This window comes from Perna viridis, chromosome 13 (assembly GCF_037379345.1).
Source record: "Perna viridis isolate PV_CMFRI_1.1 ecotype Kerala chromosome 13, ASM3737934v1, whole genome shotgun sequence".
In the NCBI taxonomy this organism is placed as follows: Eukaryota; Metazoa; Mollusca; class Bivalvia; order Mytilida; family Mytilidae; genus Perna; species Perna viridis.
Genome location: NC_142457.1, coordinates 21,466,680 through 21,489,563, shown reverse-complemented (window position 1 = coordinate 21,489,563; position 22,884 = coordinate 21,466,680). Strand labels below are relative to the sequence as shown.

The 22,884-nt window shown below is 34.0% G+C and overlaps 1 protein-coding gene across 3 annotated transcripts in view; it reads left to right on the top strand.

The window, feature by feature from the left end:
- The window catches only part of LOC148599983 (activin receptor type-1-like), a 40,539-nt gene extending 18,432 nt beyond the window's left edge, over window positions 1-22,107 (top strand). For all 3 annotated transcript variants that reach the window (XM_088557293.1, XM_088557294.1, XM_088557295.1), the window contains exons 2-8: window positions 6,839-6,966; window positions 8,141-8,345; window positions 9,974-10,188; window positions 11,210-11,309; window positions 13,688-14,308; window positions 18,401-18,531; window positions 20,097-22,107. In XM_088557293.1, coding sequence (XP_088413419.1) covers window positions 6,839-6,966; window positions 8,141-8,345; window positions 9,974-10,188; window positions 11,210-11,309; window positions 13,688-14,308; window positions 18,401-18,531; window positions 20,097-20,255 — 1,559 coding nt within the window. In that variant the 3' untranslated portion in view covers window positions 20,256-22,107. The remainder of the gene's footprint in view (window positions 1-6,838; window positions 6,967-8,140; window positions 8,346-9,973; window positions 10,189-11,209; window positions 11,310-13,687; window positions 14,309-18,400; window positions 18,532-20,096) is intronic.
- The last annotated feature ends 777 nt before the right edge of the window (window positions 22,108-22,884 follow it).

The window sequence follows — 22,884 nt, the reverse complement described above, 5'->3', positions numbered from 1 at the left end:
CAGTGTTAGTTACTTTCCTAATTTTGGCCCTAAATTAGCCCTAAAATTAGTCCTCATTTTTTGCCAAAGGTGCTGGAAAGCATTTTTCAAAGGATAGCAAAATCCTGGTCACTATGTACAGGTTAACTTTAGATAGGGACATTATATCACAGTCTTCACTGGTTACATGTCTGACTATATAGTGATATGATAAAATCTTCAACCAAAAATCTCAAAAAAACTTGTTAATAATAGTTATAATTGTTTTTCTGAAGGGGATGTTAAAAAAATATAAGTATTCAAGATAGTGGCACATAGGGTAATTATACACAAAGTTGTATGTATCATAAACATTTTTTGGCATGACATGGGTTGTGTCCTTATTTAATGACTTACGATGTACCATGACTCTCAACTCCGCATGGAAAGAACTTGGATTGATTTTATATACATTGGAGACATAACTTTTTGTAGGTTTAAACTGGTCTGGAGCTGGCATGTCAGTTGACTGCTAGTAGTCTTTAGTTTGTACATGTACATCTGTGTAATTTATATTCAGTTTCTTTATTTCTGTTGTAACAAGGGACTCAGATCTTTTCGAACTGATTTTTAGGTGTGTTTAATTGTGTAATATTTTTCCACAGTGGCCAGATTTAAAAGGGGGGGGGGGTTGTGATCATGCCAAACTACTTTAACCCTAACATATTTGTTTTTTTGCACCTGACACAAGTCAGGAATTTCTGGCCTCTATATCTTGTTTCATTTTCACCATAAATTTATTTTTTATGTTACTTGAGTATATGGGGGTAACTCTTTTGCTGCACTTGTGTATAATGATGTTTTTGGGCCAGCTGCAGCCTGCCCTGTGGCATGAGGGTTTCCTTGTCCTTCATTGAAAACTAAAGGATGGCCTTTGGCTGACATTTTTATCCCAGATAGGTTGTTTTCTCTTTGACAAATTATGCACCATACATGTATCTAATTCCGTTACATTAAGATATTACAAAACCTTACAACTAAGTATAAACATGCCATCATCAAAAAGAAAAAAAAAACCTTTTAACAATTCAATTTTTAATTTTTTGATCCTCAGGTCATTCTAAATTAATTTTTTGGTTTTCTAGACATTGGAATTTAAATTCCTGATTCTAAGGCCATTCAAAGTTTATTTCTTCATTCTTAGTATGCTGGGCTGGAGTTTTAGAGGTTGTTGGTTTGATCCTCTGCAGTCTCAGGTTAGCATGCTGGCCTGGAGTGTTAGAGGTTGTTGGTTTGATCCCCTGCTGTCTCAGGTTAGCATGCAGGCCTGGAGTGTTAGAGGTTGTTGGTTTGATCCCCTGCAGTCTCAGGTTAGCATGCTGGCCTGGAGTGTTAGAGGTTGTTGGTTTGATCCCTGACCAAGTCACACACAAGTTTTTGAAATTGGTAGTCAATATTTTATTGGCTCAGTCAGAAAAAATATCCTACTGGGATAGCAACTGCAGGCTGTTGCACGTGTGAGCTAACACAATAAAGATCTGGCTTAGCAAGTCAGCAGGGTCTGTTTGATTGGTCAACCATCAGCATATCAGCAAGGTTGGTTTGATTGGTCAACCATCAGCATGTCAGCAGGGTCTGTTTGATGTCAACCATCAGCATGTCAGCAGGGTCTGTTTGATTGGTCAATCATCAGCATGTCAACCATTTCATCCTGAAATGCATGAAATAAATATTGGATGTTAAACCATAATAAACCACTCAATCAATCAGCTGATTATTCAGATAAGGAAATGCCCCTTTTCTGTTGGGTTTTTGAATCTTATATCACCAGTGCATTTCAGGAACTTCCCTACTGAAGGAATACACAGAGTATAGTCCATATATAATTTCTTTTTATTAATTGATATCTCCATCAAAATCAGTAAATATGTTTCGGGCACTTATTCATCTGAATAATATTCTTTCTATGCTGCAAATAAAATTTAGATCTTTCAAATGAAGATTTGAGGGACTTCTTTTTGGCCTTGTAAGACGTTAAGTAATGTTAAGTTTTTGCAAAATGTGTCAAGAGCATTAAATGTCTTACACATGTTCTATTTTACACACTAATCTTCATCTTTTCAACAATATTTTATTATTGATAACAAGAAGTGAGGAGAACTACTGATATACAGATCATATCCCTACATAAAATATAAGATTTGTGGGAAGTTTTTGGTTAAAATTAATATATTTACTGTGAAAAGTATGATATAATTGAATTCCTAAATAAAATAATTTGCAATTATATAAAAATCCCTCACATTAATTGTTTCAATGGTTATAAACAGGAATGCATTATCTCTGAAAATATTAAAGATTAAAATTTACATGTGTATGTAGGTTCAATATTTAAGAAAAGAAAAAAAAAACAGTTCTAAATTATATGGGTAATGCAAATTTATTATTACAGTTTTATTTTACATCATATTTTCTTTGAAATTGACTGTGAAAATTCATCATTTTTAATCATTATTAGCAAGTTCTGATGAAATTCTGTCATTTTTTTGCAATTTTGACCATCCCTCCAATATGAATTTTGGTTGGAGATTTTGGATTTGTACCCCGATCAAGTCACACAAAAGGCTTTAAAACTCATAGTCACTTCTTCACTACCAAGAATTTAAGGGATACAATGGTATCAGGTAGTACACGAGCGGCCTAGTATGTCTACCTGTGGTCTGTTGCCTCTGGGAGTTTGTATAATGGTGATTCGGGTTAGTGTGTTGGACTGGCTAGCACATAACATGGTCTGTTGGTTGGTGTAGCATGTATGGATTATTTTCCAAAGGACAAAAAACCATAATCAATCAATTATTCACTTAAGATGAAGGAAGGCTTGTGAACCAATACATTATTTTTGTTTTAAAAACAATAAGAGGTATTTTTGGTTACTGTAAATGTACAGTGAAATCAGTCTAAACAAAACCCTGAATAATCAGAAAACCTGTCTAAACTAAACCTTTAATTATCTGAAAACCTGTCTGAACAGAATCCTAAAGATTTAGTTTTCTAAGGAAGGTGTTTGGAAGATGATAGAAGGATAATGAAATAGATTAAAATGAACAGGCATAGGTTGTTGTATGGAGTGGAAGTGTGGATTGGAATCTTTTAGTATAATTTGGTAAGGTAACTTTAAGTAAGCTTACCCTACTGGTGTACCTGTTCCATGTCCTCCATTCTTTAGTGGAGTCCCAGCTGCTTATTTACTGATGTTTCTTTGTACTTTTTTATGATGGTTGTGTGTATCTTTTTGCCCTGTCTTCTCTGGATTACCATGTTTTGATTTCCCCTCAAATCTTGGTTCCTTTGATTACTCTTTAATTGATATTTGTCAGATATGCATGTGGATGTAGATGTCAATAGTGGTAGTATGGCCAATTGAAATTAATTGATAGATTTTCTTCCCTGAACACCCCTGGAAATTACCCTTGCCCGGATTTTTTATCTTTTTTTCTTAAAATTTACGATATCCAGATTTTTTTTTTCACATCTCCACATCTGATGCTGTTAGAGTGTTTATCACACTTCCTAGAAACAAATATTAAGCTACATGTATATTAGTAGAATTGAAAATCCAGTTTTTATTCAAATTGCACTCCACATACATGTATCCATTCCAAGACTCCACACTATGAATTAATCCATGCCAAACAATACCACCCACTATAAGTAATGAGAACTTCAGTCCACAGGTGTTTAATAACAGAGCAGATAGTTTATTTAACAAAAAGAAAATTTATTGAGTTTTGAATTTTGGTAATTTAATACAAATTTAACTGTTCTATCCCATAATTTGCTGTTGTACCTAACATTTTACATGTAGTTTAATTATTCTGTAACATGGAGTTGTATTCTGTATTTATGTATATTTTTTGAATAATGTTCATGTACATGTAGCATGACAAATTGTTATGTTCTTAAATTTTTAGCTGTCTGGTCCAGAGTTTAAAGATTATGTTTGGTTTGTAAAAGTATTGAAAGAGTTGCATATTACTGTCTGTGGCTAACTGAAGTTGTTTTTTTTTTGTTCATTTAGAACTATAGGTTTAATGGATAAATTAGCTCTTTATTAAGTCATATTTAAATTAATCCAATCTTTTAAAGTATTATTCACAGAATTATTATAATTCTTGATTATACCTTCTTCCGTTTTTTTTTTTCTCCATATTTACTAAATTTCTCAGTAACAGAGAAACAGACCTTGCTAACATGCCAACGGTTGACCAAACAAACAGACCCTGCTGACATGCCAACGGTTGACCAATCAAACAGACCTTGCTGACCATCTACTCCCATATGACTTTTCGTATAGGTCTTGAAACATGAGGAACTTCAGGTTAACATGCATGTTTGATATCTAGAATTCTCCAAGTACACCATGTTAGTAGATTTATCTTGGAATCACTGATTGTGTCATTGATGTACATTGTACATTGTACAGGTATCTGGAATTCACTAATTATGTCATCTAAGTATAACTGCATGGAATTCACCAGTTATGCCTTCTTAGTACATGTACATTTTGTATCTTGAATTCACCAATCAAGCCTTCTTGATACATGCATCTTGATTTCACCATTTAAGCCTTCTTCATATATGTATCTTGAATTAACCATTAAGCCTTCTAAGTACATGTATCTCACAGGTATCTAGATTTCAAAAATTACACCTCCTTAGTACATGTATCTTGAAATCACCTTTTATGTCTTCTTACTACTTTTTTCTGGATTTCACCATTTTCTAATTCTTCTATTACATGTACATTGTATATCAATATGTACACTTAATGAAAATTTGGAAAACTGTGTTTCTGATGTGAATAAACAATTTTTAAAGTGATTTTGAGTGACTAGGTTTGCCATTTGTAGAAGCTTTACACTTAACACTGTATATCTGCAGGTCAGGCATCTCTGTCATGATCTGTAGTTGCACTAAGTACTGTATATCTGCAGATCAGGCATCTCTGTCATGGTCTGTGGTTACACTAAGTACTGTATATCTGCAGGTCAGGCATCTCTGTCATGATCTGTAGTTGCACTAAGTACTGTATATCTGCAGATCAGGCATCTCTGTCATGGTCTGTGGTTACACTAAGTACTGTATATCTGTAGGTCAGGCATCTCTGTCATGGTCTGTAGTTACACTAAGTACTGTATATCTGCAGGTCAGGCATCTCTGCCATGGTCTTTGTTTACACTAAGTACTGTATATCTGTAGGTCAGGTATCTCTGTCATGGTCTGTGGTTACACTTGGTACTGTATATCTGCAGGTCAGGCATCTCTGTCATGGTCTGTTGTTTATTATTGATTGTCAAAACTTATCTGGTTTTACCATCCAGGTGCCAGAGCAATAGTAGCAATCACACATGTAGAGGTTACATGTGCAATTTTTAGTATTTTTTTTTACAAAAACAAGTCTGAGATGTTTTGGTATTTCTATAGATTGATTCTGATATTTTTTTCTTCACAGATTGTATATTCTCTATAGTCCTTCATTTAACTCTTTTGAGGACATTGTGATCGACCTCTTCAGTTCTTCTAACCCCAAAAGGACAAAGAATCCTCTTGAGCTCACCAGGTCTAGTGGACCATGTGAGTTATTGCCATCACTTAGTGTCAGATGTCATTGTCATTGTTGTCTGTATTTTCTCTGAAACTATTAACAGATTTCAATGAAAATTAGTATGAATGTTTTTTAGGGTACCCTGCATAAAAATAGCATTTGGATTATTGATCTGTTAAAATAAAACATGGCCACTATGTCTCTTTATAGTACACAAGTGTAAAACCACTTATTTCAAGGTATACTATTAAGGCTAGAGAAATGAATGGTCCTTCTTACGCTTGAAGAGCTCTACTTAAGTCTCCATTTGGACAAAGTTGTAGGACAACTCCTTGTCAGAGTTGTTGCCCTTGAAAAGCCAAAAAATGACCATTACCAAATTTTGAAAACTATTGTAGATAGAATAAGAAAAACTTGCGTATGAAATGATCTTTACAATAAGGTTTAGAAAAAAACATGGGGTTAAAGTTTTTACTGTCGGACGACTCTTTGTGACAGCTATTTTCCTTGATATCTTTTGAAGTTTTTAGCCAATATCTTTAAAACTATACTAGGTAGAAAAAAATCTTAAAATTGATGACATGATCTTAACAATAAGGCCTACAAAAGGTATGTAGTTGTAGGATGACTCCTTGTTATAGTTATCCCATTGCCCTTGAATGGAGAAAAATGAACCATGTGAGCGATTGAAGTTCTTGGGAGCCTCTAGTTTATAGATCTTCTTTTATCTTTTGGGAGGACTGTGAGTCCTCTGTAGTTCTTATAAACTTCTGTATGGACTCTGTGGCTTCTTTCACTATTTATTGAAATGCATGGGAAATTGAGCTCAAATTCAATTTATGTTGGTTTGAAAATTTACTCCATGACTACATGTACATGTAATATAGTGCAAAGGGTAAAGTGTACATTTGTTTTTAGTACATGTACATATTCTACATTTGTAGATTGGAAGACTACAGTCAATCAAAATGTACTTTCTTAACTATGTAAGTACACACAGGTCTGTACAGTGTATTGCTGTACACTAAGCTTGTACATGTACATGTATAAAATTCTATATATAAGTGATTACATCTACATGTATATTTTTGCTTTGTGAAGGGTCAGTTAGAATGGCAGGGGAGTTGGATATACTGTCTTTATATATGTCTGTTCGTCTGTTCTTATTGTGCACCTCCTATTTCAGATTTTGATCCAAATTAATATTGAGATAAAAAGGTATATGTTATCAAGTAGGGCTTGTAAAGTTTTTCTAGTATTTATTCATCTTTCCAGGATTCCGTCCACCTAATTCTACCCTGGTTGAAGACGCCATTAGGAGAATGAAGAAATTCAAGTGTGTTTGTAATGATGAATATTGCACTGGAGGACGGAACTACTGTTTGTCTACTTATGAAGTTGGGGTAAGAATGATAATGAATATAATTACATTATGTAGCACTTGATGTCACTTACTGTTTGCTTCATCAGAGACAAGTGTTTTATTTATTTTATTGTGTCTTGTTTTCCTTTTCTTTAGTTTTTACATGTAATTACATGTATGTTATATTCTGTTTGCTACATGTAGGTCGTTTCTGTTTTCTGTTTCCATACAATATACATGTAGTCTGTATAACAGTAATCAGAGTATTAGTTCTGGTCTTCAGTACTCAATGTTGCAATTAACATTTGCCAAAATTAGAATCACTAACATTTTTTGTATATTTTTGCTTCAATTACCTGTCAAAATATAAGTAAACCTGCTATAAGGTACATTTTCTATTTAGGCCATGTATTTTGGTCTTATTTTTTATTTTCAGTATATTTGTTTGCTGATTTTGTAAACCTGATTTTTTTTTAAGTTGCTGTCTTTGTAAGAATCATGCAAAATCTGAAAAATGTGATACACCCGAAAAAAGACTTCATATTTTTATTTTTGTAATTAAGTTGTTTTATGGGTCTATACTATGAAATGTGTAATTATTCATTCAAATCTGCCTACTCTTAGAAGATAATCAACATTGAAATTCCAGTAGATTCTATTGTATTAGAGCGTCATTTACAGAGTTGTCTCCCTTAAATTTGAAATCTACAGTGCATTCTATATAATTTTTATCTCCTAAGAACACGGGTTATATGAAAAACCAAATGTTAATTTCTGTTTACTATGACATTTCAAACAAAATATCAAAAATAAAAATATGTAGTCTTTTGACCCATGAATCACATTTTGCATGATCCTTAGCTGGAGTGCTACTTAAATCTAATTTATGGATACACCAAATCTTAACCTTACAATGTACAATAGGAAATCTATTGATTTTATTGAAAAAAATAACAATAGGTTAAAATTTTGAATAGGTTCAAAGAGTAAGTGAAGAAGGTCACTTACAAAAACATGGGCCACCATGTGTGTTATGGGTACACCAAACCCTGAATAATCTGAAAACCTGTCTAATCAGTCCATGTTACTTTGATGCTTACACAAGACTGATGTAAAATGGTGAATACAAATGTTCCAATGATTTGTAAGAATGGTGTCCCTTACCTTGGTCTACCTCCTTAAGTCTATATTATTTGGTTTTTCTATTTTTTCAGTGCTTTGTTATGGCTGACTATAGCAATGATGTTCTTATAATAAAGCGAGGTTGTGGGCTTGATAAGGAGAAACAGATGATGACATGTAGGGGGCGCAGAGACGACAACTGGGTGAAAGGCCCTGTTGCTGTCAAGTGCTGTAGGGAGGAGATGTGTAATTCGATGGACCCTCCTGAAGTGATCCCTAAATTTCAAGAGAAACCAGGTACATGTATAAGGTTTTAAAATTCCAAAAACAAACAAAATTAGAAATAAACTATAAATTTCTGAACTTGATTCCTTTCCAAGAATAAGAATTATGAGCAAGTTAAAAAAAAAAAAATTATAAATAAAATCAATCAGGATAAATCTTATACACAGTGCAGTGAATTCCTGCTAATCCCATAGCCTATTTGTCAGAAAAAAATATGCAACTAACAGAAGTTATCATTTCAGTGGAAAATACCTAATGTTTTCAATGTTAAAGTGTGGTTTATTCTTTTATCGTGTCTAATTAGATTCCTGCCACATTGTCTAGTCAAAAGAAAGAGATAATATTGTTGTAAAAACAAAGTTCTTTAGAAAACTTAGGTATTTCACTAACAATGTTTCGTTGTCTTTAGATTGTAATTAAGCTGAAGTTTTTAGTAGCACTCCACATAAGAATCATGCAAAATGTAATTCATGGATGGAAAGCCTACATATTTTTATTTTTGATATTTTGTTAAAAATGTCATTGTTAACACAAAGAAACATGTGGCTTTTCATATAAACATCGTTCTTAGGAAATAAAAAACATATAGAATGTACTTAATTAAAAATTAAGGGAGATAACTCTATAAATGTCACAAAAATACAATGGAGACTATTGGATTTTGGGTGAGAATTATCTCTTAAGAGCAGAAAGATTAGAATAAATACATATACATTTCATCATATAGACCTATGAACCAGCTTAATAACAAAAATGAAAATATGTAGCATTTTTTGGAGTGAATCACATTTCACAGAACTTGCATGATTCGTACAAAGACTGCTACTTAAAAGTGATGACAATTTTTGTACATTTCTATTGTACACATTTTGGGGAGACGAATTGCATTTGCTCTGTCTGTCTGTCTGTCACACTTTAGTAAGCATAACTCATCAGTAACTACTGCACCAAATTTCAAGAAACTTTGTAGCCATAGGTTGTTAGGACAAATATTGCTTTGCATTTTACCAGGAACAGTTCCTCTACATCAATTTGAATGTATTTTGAACCTTGGATAAATGATAACTGAAAATCTGTCTAAACCAAACCAATTAAAAACTTGCTTTAATTGTGTAAAACACCAACACAGATGTTCCCCTAATGTTTCCATTGTTACAAGAGCTCTGAAAACAGTTTCTATGTCTATATGAATTTTTTTCATTTTTTTTTTCAAGTTTTATTTAGGTTATTGACCCATCACCATTTGGAATGGCAGCCATTTTTTTAATATTTCAATATTGCTGATGGAAGCCTTTGTGGTGACCTTTTGTTTTTAAACCAAATATCAAGTCTCTATTTTTCTCCTATTTTGTATGATTTTTTTCATCTTAAAACAGCAGCCATTTTGAAATGGCAGCCATGTTTGAAAATTCAGATAGTGATTGCACATCTGCATGTGGTGACCTATTTTTGTACCAAGTTTGGTTTTAATTGGTTTGGCTGTTGAGAAGATATTTGGACAATAAAATTCAGGAAAGAAAAACTATAAAAGTTAGAACAAAAACAATATGCTCTCCCATTACATTTTAGGAAAAAAGGATTTGGTTTAGACATGTTTTACAGTATCAATCAGTTCCTCATACACATTTTTATTTTTTCAGTAATGAAAGAAGAACAGATGTTCGACTATCTGCTTGTCCTTGCAATAATTGTACCAGTTCTTGTGCTAATTGTTTCCCTTACTGTGGCTTGGTATTGTTTCAAGAGGATGAGGAAGAATAGACAGGAGAGTCAGGAGAACCTCAGAGTAAGGGAGGAGTTACTCCCTGAAGAATATGGTATCAGAGCAACTCAAGTTGGAGATAGCACTCTCAAGGTATAACCACTTGTTAGGTAGTGGTTAAGGTGTCTATTTGTTCTTCTGTACACAATTTTTTGTACTGTTTTTTTCTGTAACCACTTGATACTTAGGTAAGCCAATGTGTACCATATTGTGGGATTTGGTTCAGGCTGATAGACATCAATTTCCTGTTTGAGGACTTTGTTTATATTTTTATGGTATTTTTAAAAGAATCAAAATATCCCTATCTTTAATAACTTTAATGAAAGATGATTTTCTTTCGTTTTTTGGCAGATTTCGGCTATTTCAAATCCGGATTTTACCATTACAATTTTTTTACTGTATATTTACTTCCCATTTTGCCAATTTCTGCTTTGTTTGTTGACCTCATAAAATCATCTCTGATATCTAAAAATAAATGTGCATATGTTACCGTGAACGAAAATAATGACTAGTGTTTCTTTTTAGGAGACTGCTTTGGTGGTCTTGGTAGGTTTTTTGCCATGAGGGCGGGAGTTGGTGGGTTTAAACCAAAGCCGATTCATTTCAAAAACTTAAAAAATTGATAGTCATTGCTTCTTGCGGGTGGCATATAGGAGATATAGTTTTGATTAGTTTGCATGAAGGGAGCTGCTTCTGTAACCATGGTGACCTTAACTCACAATGAAAAACCAGTTCAGTGTGTCTTACTAGTAAAATGCAATGTCTACCTGTTCCTAGCCAGGAACCTATAGTCCAGTGGTTGTTGTTGCTTTTTTATGTACATATTTATTCGTTTTATATTTTATCTATAGATTAGGTCAATTTTTTTTGTCTTTTATGAATAGTTTTACATTATTTATTTTGGGGCCTTTTACAGCTTCCTATACAGTATGGGTTTCGCCCATCATTGAAGACTATGTGGTGACCGGTAGGTGGAAGCATTTGATGGTTGACTTTCTCATTAGCAATCATTAAATGTCTTTCATTTTTATACCTATTGATTGGTCACATGTTCTTGTCATGAAATGCATGAAGATACATTTGTATATCACAATCAATCAGTTATCTTTTATAGGAGATTTTAGATGAGTCATGCACATCTGGCTCAGGATCTGGTCTTCCCTTCCTTGTACAGAGGACTATCGCCAGACAAGTCACATTACTGGAATGTATTGGTAAGAAATCAGTGATATGTTGGTATCATATTCAATTTCACCAAAGCCTATCAGGCTTTCCTTTGAAACAGAATGAAAATAGTCCAAGTTACTTTGATGCTTACCTGAGATTGCTGTAAAATGGTAAATACAAACGTTCCAATGATTTGTAAGAGTTGTGTCCCTTACCCTAGGTCTATTTAAACCCTCCAATTGAATTGGATGTAACTGTTTTAGTACATGTACTTTAACTGTAACAGCATGTTGGTCTGTATGTCTGTTCATGTATTTAGTAAGAACAACTACTAAATCATTTGATATATTGATTTATTGGAGGTTAGGTTTCATAAATGCCTAAATAAATGTAGAAGCCCCTTGTTAATTATTAGCAGAAGCTTTGGGGGAGATAATCTAGAGTTTTGGTTAAACATACTGCATATAATACAATGAGTGGGAAATTGGAAAAGGGGGTTGAACATTCATTGACCAACTCACAGGTATAATTTTGCTGCATCTCCCTGATCATTTGAACATTGCCATTTTAAATATTACCAAATTTTGATTTAATTGAAAATACAGGGTTATTTAATAACACCAGCATCTGATTAAGATAATTTGAGTATCCAATTTGAATTCATATGGTTCTGCCTTCTTTTCCACTTACAGTTGATTCCAATTAATCATGTTAATTGCATCAGAACTCAAAAACAAAACCATATTGGATTGTATCCTTTTCATTGCATAAATATTTACTGAAATTTATACCTAAATGGGTAAAATGATAATAAATCCTTAGGAGATAGAAGGGACACAACTCTTACAAATCATTGGAACGTTTGTATTCAGCATTTGACATCAATGTCATGTAAGTATCAAAGTAACTTTGATTGATTTTATTCTGATTCAAATGAAAGCTTTATAGACTTGGATGAAATTGAATATGATACAAACATGTCATTGATTTCAAGAGTTATGTCCCTTAAGGAATTTGTCTTATAGCATTCTATTATATAGATAGCAGTGTTTTATCGTAGATTCCTAGTGTATTAAATTTTGATTATTAACAGGATAATAAATAAATACGATAATTTCACTCTCAGACTTTCTCTCGCCAAAGTGTCACAACTTTGATATCAAACCACCAATCACAGAATTTTAAATTCATGCTGAAAATATTGACAAATTGTGAAGAAAATTTATTTAAAAGTAAGGATAATCAATTGGTTATTGTGAATAACCAAAATATGATCACTCAGCCAGAACAGAGGTGTTTACTTATATGGATTTTCTGTATTTTCTACAGATTTTGACTACAAATTACGCTCTACAGATTGTGAATATCTATAACATAATACCTTTGTTAAAATTTCAGAACGTTCAGGATTTTACAGATTATTTCCATAGACTACTGTGAAAAATATGAAATTTCATCAAGTAGTATAAACAGATCTGTAAGAACGCTTGAGGATTTAAATTGTAGTGGAACTCATTAAATCTAGGCGTCCTTCGGCACTCATGATAATATTTTTAATATTCAATCTTTCCAATTAGTTATCCTATTATTCTCTTTCCTTTGCTTAAACACTCAAATAGGTGTCTTATTACACATGAGAAAAGGACAATATTCCACTTAGACATGGAAAAAATATAGAATTTTCCCGTTAAGGATGTAAACCTAGGGTAAGGGACATAACTCATGAAATTAGTGATATGTTTGTATTATATTCAGTTTAATCAAAGCCTGTCAAGCTTTCATTGGAAGCAGAATAAAATGAATCCAAGTTAATTAGATGCTTACATAAGATTGATGTAAAATGCTGAATACAAACATTCCAATGAGGTTTACCTCCTTAAATGATATTTCCTGTTTATTGCATTTTTTTTCTGACATATACCATTTATAGGACTCCATTGTATTACTAAATCTGATTTTCCAAAACTATACAATAGCTCAGTGGTTCAGGGTAGCATGCACTTCTCAGTTGTGAGAGTTAATGTGTTCAATTGCTGACCGAGTCACACCAAAGACTTTAAAATTGGTAGTCACTACCAAGCATGCAGCATTTAGGAGGATTAAGCGCTATCTAATTGGCTTGGGTCAGAATAATGTGTCTGAGTAGGTTGGCATTTCTATCTCGGGCGACTTATGCTTTAGTGAGTTAGCATGATACAGATCTGGCTCAGTGTGTTTGACTAATACAAAGCAGTGTCTAATCCATTGGTAAATCGTTCTCATCGTGAAAAGCATGAATATATCTGCCACAGGGCATCATGTGACCCTGTGAATTCAACTCCCATTCAATAGCATAGTAGTGTATACTGCAATCTTATGAACTTACAAGGGACAAGGTAAAAATAAGTGTAAATTATAATATAGTCCACTTCTCCTTGTTTTGCAGGAAAAGGCAGATATGGAGAAGTATGGCGTGGAAACTACTATGGAGAAAGTTTAGCAGTCAAGATCTTCTCCTCCCGTGATGAGGCCAGTTGGGCAAGAGAAACTGAAATCTACAATACCTGTCTCTTACGGCATGATAACATTCTGGGATATTACGCCTCAGATATGACAAGCAGAAACTCGTGTACCCAACTATGGCTAATCATGCAATATCATGAAAATGGTTCGTTATATGATCATTTACAGAGAAATGTCTTAAATTATGATTCTATGTTGCTATTGGCAACATCAGCAGCAGCTGGACTTGTTCATTTACATACTGAAATTGTTGGTAACCAAGGGAAACCAGCAATAGCTCATCGTGACATCAAATCTAAAAATATCCTGGTACGAATGGACGGGACTTGTTGTATCGGTGATCTGGGTCTTGCCGTAACCCATTGTCAGGAGAATAATAAGATTGACCTTGGTCGGAATAACAAGGTCGGGACAAAACGTTACATGGCACCAGAGCTGTTAGATGAAACATTGAATGTGTATTATTTTGACTCATTCAAAACAGTTGATGTGTATGCTTTTGGACTGGTCCTCTGGGAAATAACAAGACGATGTAGTACCAGTGGTGAGTTAAGATGCATTTTAGCTGCAATTACACTTTTTTCAATACTAATTTTTATATTTCCACTTTTCATGGTGGAGATGGTGTAGTCACAGTGTCTCTTCCAACATGATGGAGTTACCATGTCATTGAGTTTCCTACCATTTTTGCAATGGGTCAGGGGCCCATACAATTTAGAAAAAAATCGAGAAATCAATATTTACACAAGCCTTTCTCTTTGGGAATGAGGCTGAATTTTAGACCCAACATAAGGGCTGGAAAACCACTGTAGTTCGTAGTTTACTTCTTCTGCCTACATGTGAAGATTGATTTGCATGTAAATATAACCAGAATGGATATGGGGAGTATGTCAGAGATAAAAAAATTCTGCTTAGGGTCTTCAAAAACAACAGGGAAACCCTTACACCATGGGGGAGGCTGCAGCTGGTCCCAAAACATCTTTATGCACAGGTAAAATAGTTACCACTAAATATCAGCTAAAAGCCATTTAGGGTCTTCTAAAAACAACAAGGAAACCCTCACTCCATGGGGCAGTCTGCTGATGGTCCCAAAAACAAGAAAACCCTCACTCCATGGGGCAGGCTGCTGCTGGTCCCAAAACAACAAGGAAACCCTCACTCCATGGGACAGGCTGCTGCTGGTCCCAAAACAAGGGAACCCTCACTCCACTGGACAGGCTGCTGCTGGTCCCAAAACAACAAGGGAACCCCCACTCCACGGGACAGGCTGCTGCTGGTCCCAAAACAACAGGGGAACTCTCACTCCACGGGACAGGCTGCTGCTGGTCCCAAAACAACAAGGAAACCCTCACTCCACAGGGCAGGCTGCTGCTGGTCCCAAAACAAGGGAACCCTCACTCCACGGGACAGGCTGCTGCTGGTCCCAAAACAACAGGGGAACCCTCACTCCACGGAACAGGCTGCTGCTGGTCCCAAAACAAGGGAACCCTCACTCCACTGGACAGGCTGCTGCTGGTCCCAAAACAACAAGGAAACCCTCACTCCATGGGGCAGGCTGCTGCTGGTCCCAAAACAAGGAAACCCTCACTCCACAACAGGCTGCTGCTGGTCCCAAAATGACAGGGGAACCCTCACTCCACGGGACAGGCTGCTGCTGGTCCCAAAACAACAAGGAAACCCTCACTCCATGGGACAGGCTGCTGCTGGTCCCAAAACAACAAGGGAACCCTCACTCTAAGGGGCAGGCTGCTGTTGGTCCCAAAACAAGAAAACCCTCACTCCACAGGACAGGCTGCTGCTGGTCTCAAAACAACATTGTACACAGATGCAGCTAAATACATGTACTTGTTGTTGCCATTATATACTCCAGCAACATAAAGTAAACTGAAAGTGAAAACAAGACAAGCAGAGAAATTCCTGACTTTGGTGCAAAAAATGTGACAGAGATTTAAAGTAATTTGGCCCTCCCCTTTTAACCTGGCCACTGTGAACATGGTGAATAAAATATTACGCAATTAAACATATATTGTACCTAAAAAAAAGGTCTGAGTTTCTTAAAAAAAGTATGAGTTACATGTTAAAACAGGATAGAACTGAGTTAGTAGCCTGCCCACCAGCCTGATACTGGCTATTTTTATGAAAGTTGTTAAAACAGATTAGAACTGAGTTAGTAGCCTGCCCACCAGCCTGATACTGGCTATTTTTATGAAAGTTGTTAAAACAGATTAGAACTGAGTTAGTAGCCTGCCAACCAGCCTGATACTGGCTATTTTTATGACAGTTAAACTTAAATGAAAGTAATTACATATTTATATTAGATAGATTAATCAATGTTTATTTAGTTGAGCTTAAATAATTTTTAATTTTTTTTTTTTGGGGGGGGGGGGAATTTTTGTTCTTGTTTTTATGAAAAATTGAATGCCAATTTTGAGAAAGCCTTTAAAGGAATGAATAAATAATAATAAATCACAGTTTTAAATAGTGGGACAATAATTATTACATTTATAACATTAAACTTGTAAACCTTTTCTGTGTTCTATTTGTATGAGGTCTTTTACATTGATTGGGTTTTTTATACATGTATCTCTGGTATGTTGGCAATACATGTTTTCCACATTTTTAACAAACAGCAGTAGAAGAATTTTCAGGACACATAAACTTATACTTCACCTTTACCTTTTTGAAAGTATAGATGTACATGTATTTTTTACACCTAGTATGCAAAATACCAAATTAAATAATATTATATCTATTCTAATTTCATTTAGTATCAAATTAAATTGCTAATAATGTAAAAGTTCCAAAAAAAAATCAATACTACTTTCTAATTTCAAATTAGCTGAAAACTTACATGTAAATGACCAAAAGACTAGTCTCGACAAACAGCTTTCGTAACTAAACAAAAACCAATGTCTTCACATGGCAGTTTTCATAGTAGAACTAACAAAACCATGATGTGTGTATATCAAACTTTGAAAATAAATAAAGACGTTGTTTTTTGGCATTTTGTATGCATCTACTTTCATTGCTGAAACTGAGTAAATTTTGAAAGACTTTATTACTGTGTTTGGAAAACATTTTCTATGCATTTTATTTTTAACTTCAAATATTAACGAAACCATCAAGGTTTTGTATTTATATATACATGTATTATATTATTATATACACAGACAAAATTATTTCACATGATTTTCACCTGAATTGAGCAAATAAACTAATTGACTGAGTTCACATGAAATTTGGGTGAATTGAGCCTTCATGTGAAATTCACATGAAATGTTCACATAAAATTCGTGTGTAGTGAATTTCTCATGAAAAGCATGTTAATTTCATGTAAATTTCACATGAATTTCATGTGAAGCTCGATTAACATGAATTTCACATGAAAAATATTTGCCTGTTAATATACTCTTGAAACCATGTACAATAATTTAACATTAACGTTTTAACAAGATTATCACTAATAAACAAAATCACCAGTTGCAAACTTGATTGGGAATTACTGTATGCATCATTGACTTTAATTAACGATCAATGGACATCAGAGAGCTGTGGTCATGGTCGGTCACTCGTGTGATGGCCGGCATGTGCTGGGGCAATTGCACAAAAGACTAAATAGTGAATGATTCAATGACTATTATTGTATTAAATTCAGAACAATAGATGCATTTTTAAATAACCTTTCCAATGGTAGTACTTAACCTTCGGAAAGATGTCATCTTATGGGTCTTAGGGCTACTTTTGTGATCAGTGCACTAATACTGGTCTTTGCGGTGTTTAGACATACCCTCTTGTTTCCTATTGCTTAGGTGGGTCCTTGGTCTCTTTGACAACCTCTTGTTTCCTATTGCTTGGGTGGGTCCTTAGTCTCTTTGACGGCCTCTTGTTTCCTATTGCTTGGGTGGGTCCTTGATCTCTTTGACAGCCTCTTGTTTCTTATTGCTTGGGTGGGTCCTTGGTCTCTTTGATGGCCTCTTGTTTCCTATTGCTTGAGTGGGTCCTTGGTCACTTCATCAAAATAGTAGGAAAATCACTATATTGCAAAAATTCTTATTTATAAAAATATAATAACTTTTCCAGAGCAAGAAGTTAAAAATGCATATGCTTCAATTGAAGTTTTTGATACATGTGTTTCAACTAGTTTATAATTTTAAAGTTGGGTCAAATTCTGGACAGATTCTTCCACCTGAAGATTTTGTGTAACAAGGAAGGTTCAGGAGTTCAGATTTGATTTGTCCAAGTTTATTTTCAGAGCCAAACTTAGATATAAATCAAACATACCCCATAGTGACAAAGTACAAAAAAAAATAAAATTAAAACAGTTTACAAGTAGTTGAGGGTTATGAACCACCATTTTGGCTTTTGTTCGGAGTAACCCCTTGTTTTTAAAATGATGTTACATATGGTTATTTTCATGTGTACATATACCTGGTAGTTGAAGATTTTTAGCGACCATTTTTGTAATTGTGTTCTGAGTGATCCCTTGTTTCTTTAAATAATTTTTCTTGCACTCATTTAAAAGTATATAAATGTAGATGAAGGATTACATGTAGCCACCTTTTTGGCATTGTGTTCCTAATGACCCCTAGGTATTTTTTTAGATAATTTTACATGTAATTATCACGATTATTTGTAGGTATAGTGGAAGATTATAAGCCACCATTTTGGGATGTTGTTCCGAGTGATCCATCATTTGAGGATATGAAGAAAGTAGTAGTTACAGATCAACAGAGACCGGTCATACCTCCCAGATGGAGTTACGATACAGTAAGTTAATAGAAAATCATGTACATTTATACATGTATGTGTACCCTATGACAGCTTATTTTTGCAGGTGTTAAATTTGGTAATTTGAGGCAAATAGGTATGTGAAACTGTTAAGTGTTTCTTATTTTAGCAGATGCCAAGTTGTACACTAAGTGTTGAAGCCCAGAGTTATATTTTGGTGACAGACATCTTAAATATGCCAAATTAAGAATCCAGCAAAAATAATCTGCTATGCGGTACATGTATATTAAAGTTCGTTGTTATGGTAGTGTGATCACCTCAAGTGAAGGAGGTTACATAGATGCCAACCTTTACGATTAGTTCTAAAGTGTGGAAGGTTACATAGATGCCAACCTTTACGATTAGTTCTAAAGTGTGGAAGGTTACATAGATGCCAAACTTTATAATTAGGCCTCAAGTGTGGGAGGTAACATAGATGCCAACTTATGTGATTAGTCCTCAAGTGTGGGAGGTTGTATACATGTCATTCTTTACAAATTGTCCTCAAGTATGGGAGGTTGTATAGATGTCAACCTTTACGATTTCTCTTCAAAAGTCGGAGGTTACATTGATGCCAACCTTTACAATTAGTCCTGAAGTGTGGTAGGTGATATAGATGCCAATCTTTAGGATTAGTCCTCAGGTATGGGAGGTTGTTGGTTTTATCCATAGCCAAGTCATTCCATGACTGTAAAATTGGAAGTCACTGCTATTTTGTCAGGTATACAGCATGTAAAGTTGGGATAGACTGACGATTGGTTGGCCTGTAGTCAGAATTATGTACATGTATACAAGCAAAGTGACAAGGCTACTTATGGACTGTGATCTATATATGTAATAAATCCAGCTCAGATTGTTGACTACAGATGTGTTTAGTTGTTTACACCCTTACACAGTGTTAAATGTAAGTGTTTGTAAGAATCAGGCAAAATGGGAAAGATCAGAAACATGCATGTCAAAAACCCACCAGTCTGACTATGTGATATCACTCAAGGATACTTTCTGTATTTAAAAGACCATTATTTGATCCCTGCATCGTTGGCTTTGCTCATAAATTTTTCAATGGAATGATAGAAAAATTAGGATTTTGACAGAGTATTCTGCCCTTGAAATGTTCATTTTTCAGTGCATGTCAGTGAAATGACAACTGAATGTGCCTTGACTCTGATAGTGCATATATTCAAATTACACTTTCAAAATGGTAAGTTTTTTCATTCCATGTTTCACCCACTGCCTGATTCTTACTGGGACTGACACTAAAATAAAAGCATGAAGTATCTGCCATTAGACACAAAGCCTCTTATTGAAAATAGGGAGAAAGAAAAAAAACAAAGAGGGGAAGCAACATGCCAAGTTCAGTTGTATTAAAGTTTTGAAAGGAATTTTTGATTAGTTGTCCTACTATATGAGATCAATTTCAAGGTCTTTATGTTTCCAACTGCATTATGTTAATTTTAGGAAGGGTACATAGTCCACCTCTTACTTGAATCCAATGCTGTATAGTTTCTCAGCATTGAAGATATTATGTTACCAAAAACTATAATTAAATTGTTTTTTTCCCACAGGTTTTGCATCAAATGACAGCTCTCATTAAAGAATGTTGGGCCCAGAATCCAAAATCTAGATTGACAATGCTACGTGTTAAAAAGACACTTAACAGTATTACTGCCAGGCCAAAAAAGGAAAAAATAGACACAGATTGTAACCTTGGCAGTCATTGCTAGTGTTCAGGATCAAGTTATATCAGAATATTCATGATTTACAGCCCAGTGTGAACATTAATTCATGGATGAACTGTCCAAGAGGAAAGAAGGTGGGGTCAATAAGTGTCCCTAAATTTGATTGGTCTAAAGCAGCATGATTGACATTCAATGCATTCTGTGCTTAACCAATGAAAAAGTCTTTTATTAGTTTATGTAAATGAGCTACTGAGGTGGAATATGATATAATTTTAGAATTGATCTGACTTATTCTGTTATATTTATGAACAGTTTGAACTACTGCAATTTTCTTCAAACTTTGTTGACAATAGAGACTTTTTATTTCTATATGATGTTTTTTATTGGTATTCTTACTTTAACTCTCAAAATTTTGGGTAAATTTTCATGTATATGAACAAGTAAGTTTTTAATTCATTATTGTGCAATCTACTCAGATATTATTTTTAGATTTGAATGCTTTATAATTTAAACTTACCCTACCGGAGCACCTGGTCCATGATCCCAGTTTTTTATGGAGTCCAAGTTGCATTTACTTTTGTTTCTTTGTATGCGTTATTTTGGTTATTTCATGTTCTTTGTTGTGTGTGTCGGTTTTTCTGTCAGGTCTTTAACCTTTGATTATATTCTTTTGATTTCTGTCCCAATCTTGGTTACCTTGGTTATTTTAAGATTGTTTGTGGTTATCTTTCTTGGTCTGAAAGTAGTTTTGAGCTTATGGGGACAGCTTTGCTGCGAGACATGTGTTTTGTCACTCTAGGGTAAAAAAAAAAAACCTTAATTTAAAAAAAAAATTGTGGTAAAATTTTTTAACTTTTCAGCCCTTATGGGGCTTTTGAAATTTGTATAGTTTTGGCCGGTGTTCATCCCTGTGGATGTCCTTTTGTTAGTGGGTACCAATTTTCATGGTTTAGGGGAAAAATATGTGTTTGTGGATCCTTGAATTCCAGGATTTGAAAGTCAGTCAAACAAATAAATTGAAAATTTCAAAATCGTTGGGAACAAAATTTTGTGGTTAACCAAACCCACGAAAACCACGAAAATTGGTACCCCATGAACAATAATACTTTCACGTGCAGTATATAGTAACATTATTCTTGATCTCTAATGTACTATTTTTAAATATTGTGCCGACCTACATATAACAGAGAGCTACAGTGAAGTTTGTGTTGATATGCCTTCATATATGGAAACTGAAAGTGTGTGTGAATAAAAAAATGAAATGTTTCAGGAGGTGCATGTGACTAAGAAAGTGAAATGTTCATGAGGTGCATGATATTTAGAAAATAGAATGTTTCATTAGTTGTAAATGATTGAGAATGTATAACAAATCAAGTAGTGTGTGTGGTTGAGAATATAAAATGATTTCAGGGGTGTGTTTGATCATTTAATGTAAAATGTTTAGGATGTGAAATAATGTTTGATAGAAAATGTGAAATGTTTTCAGGGGTGCATTTGATTAGGAGTGTGTCATGTTTCAAAAGGTGTGTTTGATTCAGATTTAAAATATTCATGATGTAAATTAAATATAGATAAGTATCTCCTGTGGGTGTACCAGTTATTCCTTACAGTAATTAAAGTACACTACAAACTAGGGGGAATTAGCCATTTTCACAATGCACCATGCTATTTTTTAACAAATACATATGCTCCAATCTTTTAGTTAATGATTTAGGAAAGACCAGTCTGTGCCAAAAATCAGATTTTACAGGTTGACTGTAAAGCTTTATTAAGTTATATTAACAGTCTGAATGATAAACATACATACATGTACTTCTACTCAATATTCTGTGTAAATAAAACTATAATAACAATTATGTTGAAATTGTGGAAAGTAATAAAAAAATTCTTAAAGTAATGTATGTGTTTTCTGCTTAAAAAGCCCTACCTCTACCTATATTGTATTTTTGTTTGTGTCTATCCTGTAATGTAGTTTATGAGATTTCTGGTTCAAATTAGGATATTTTCTGTGACAAGTACTAAATAATTATTTTTTTACATAAAAAAAAACATTTGCTTTAAAGTAAGTCTCCCAAATGAAACAGTATTAATGGAAGAACCTTCCACATTAACTGTTCCAAAGGTTAACAGATTTGGAAACCATGTCATTGTGGAGAATCTCCCAAATGAACTGTTCCAAAGGTTAACAGGTATGCTTAAACATTGTATGGTCACTGTTTAAAGTTTGAGAGTGTTTCCCTAATAACTGGATGTAAAAAGTTTTCAAAAAACATAAAAAAAATAATTTCCCTAGTACCTACCTACTTAAGAAGGTAAGGGACATGACTCTTACAAATCATTGGAACGTTTGTATTCAGCATTTGACATCAATGTCATGTAAATATCAAAGTAACTTTGACTGATTTCATTCTGTTTCAAATGAAAGCTTTATAGACTTAGATGAAATTAAAAATGATACAAACATTTCACTGATTTCAAGATTTGTCCCTCACCCTAGGCCTACCTCCTTAATGTACCAACACTCTACTCTACCTGTTTTTGTTCTCTTTTTTTTTTGTTGTTAACAGGCTGTCTGTTAAATTCATGCAGATCCTATGATATGGTTGGCACATAGTAAATGGATGGCTCGGAAAAAAAATTTTAAGTTCCTTAACAAAGCAACCAAAATTTAGCA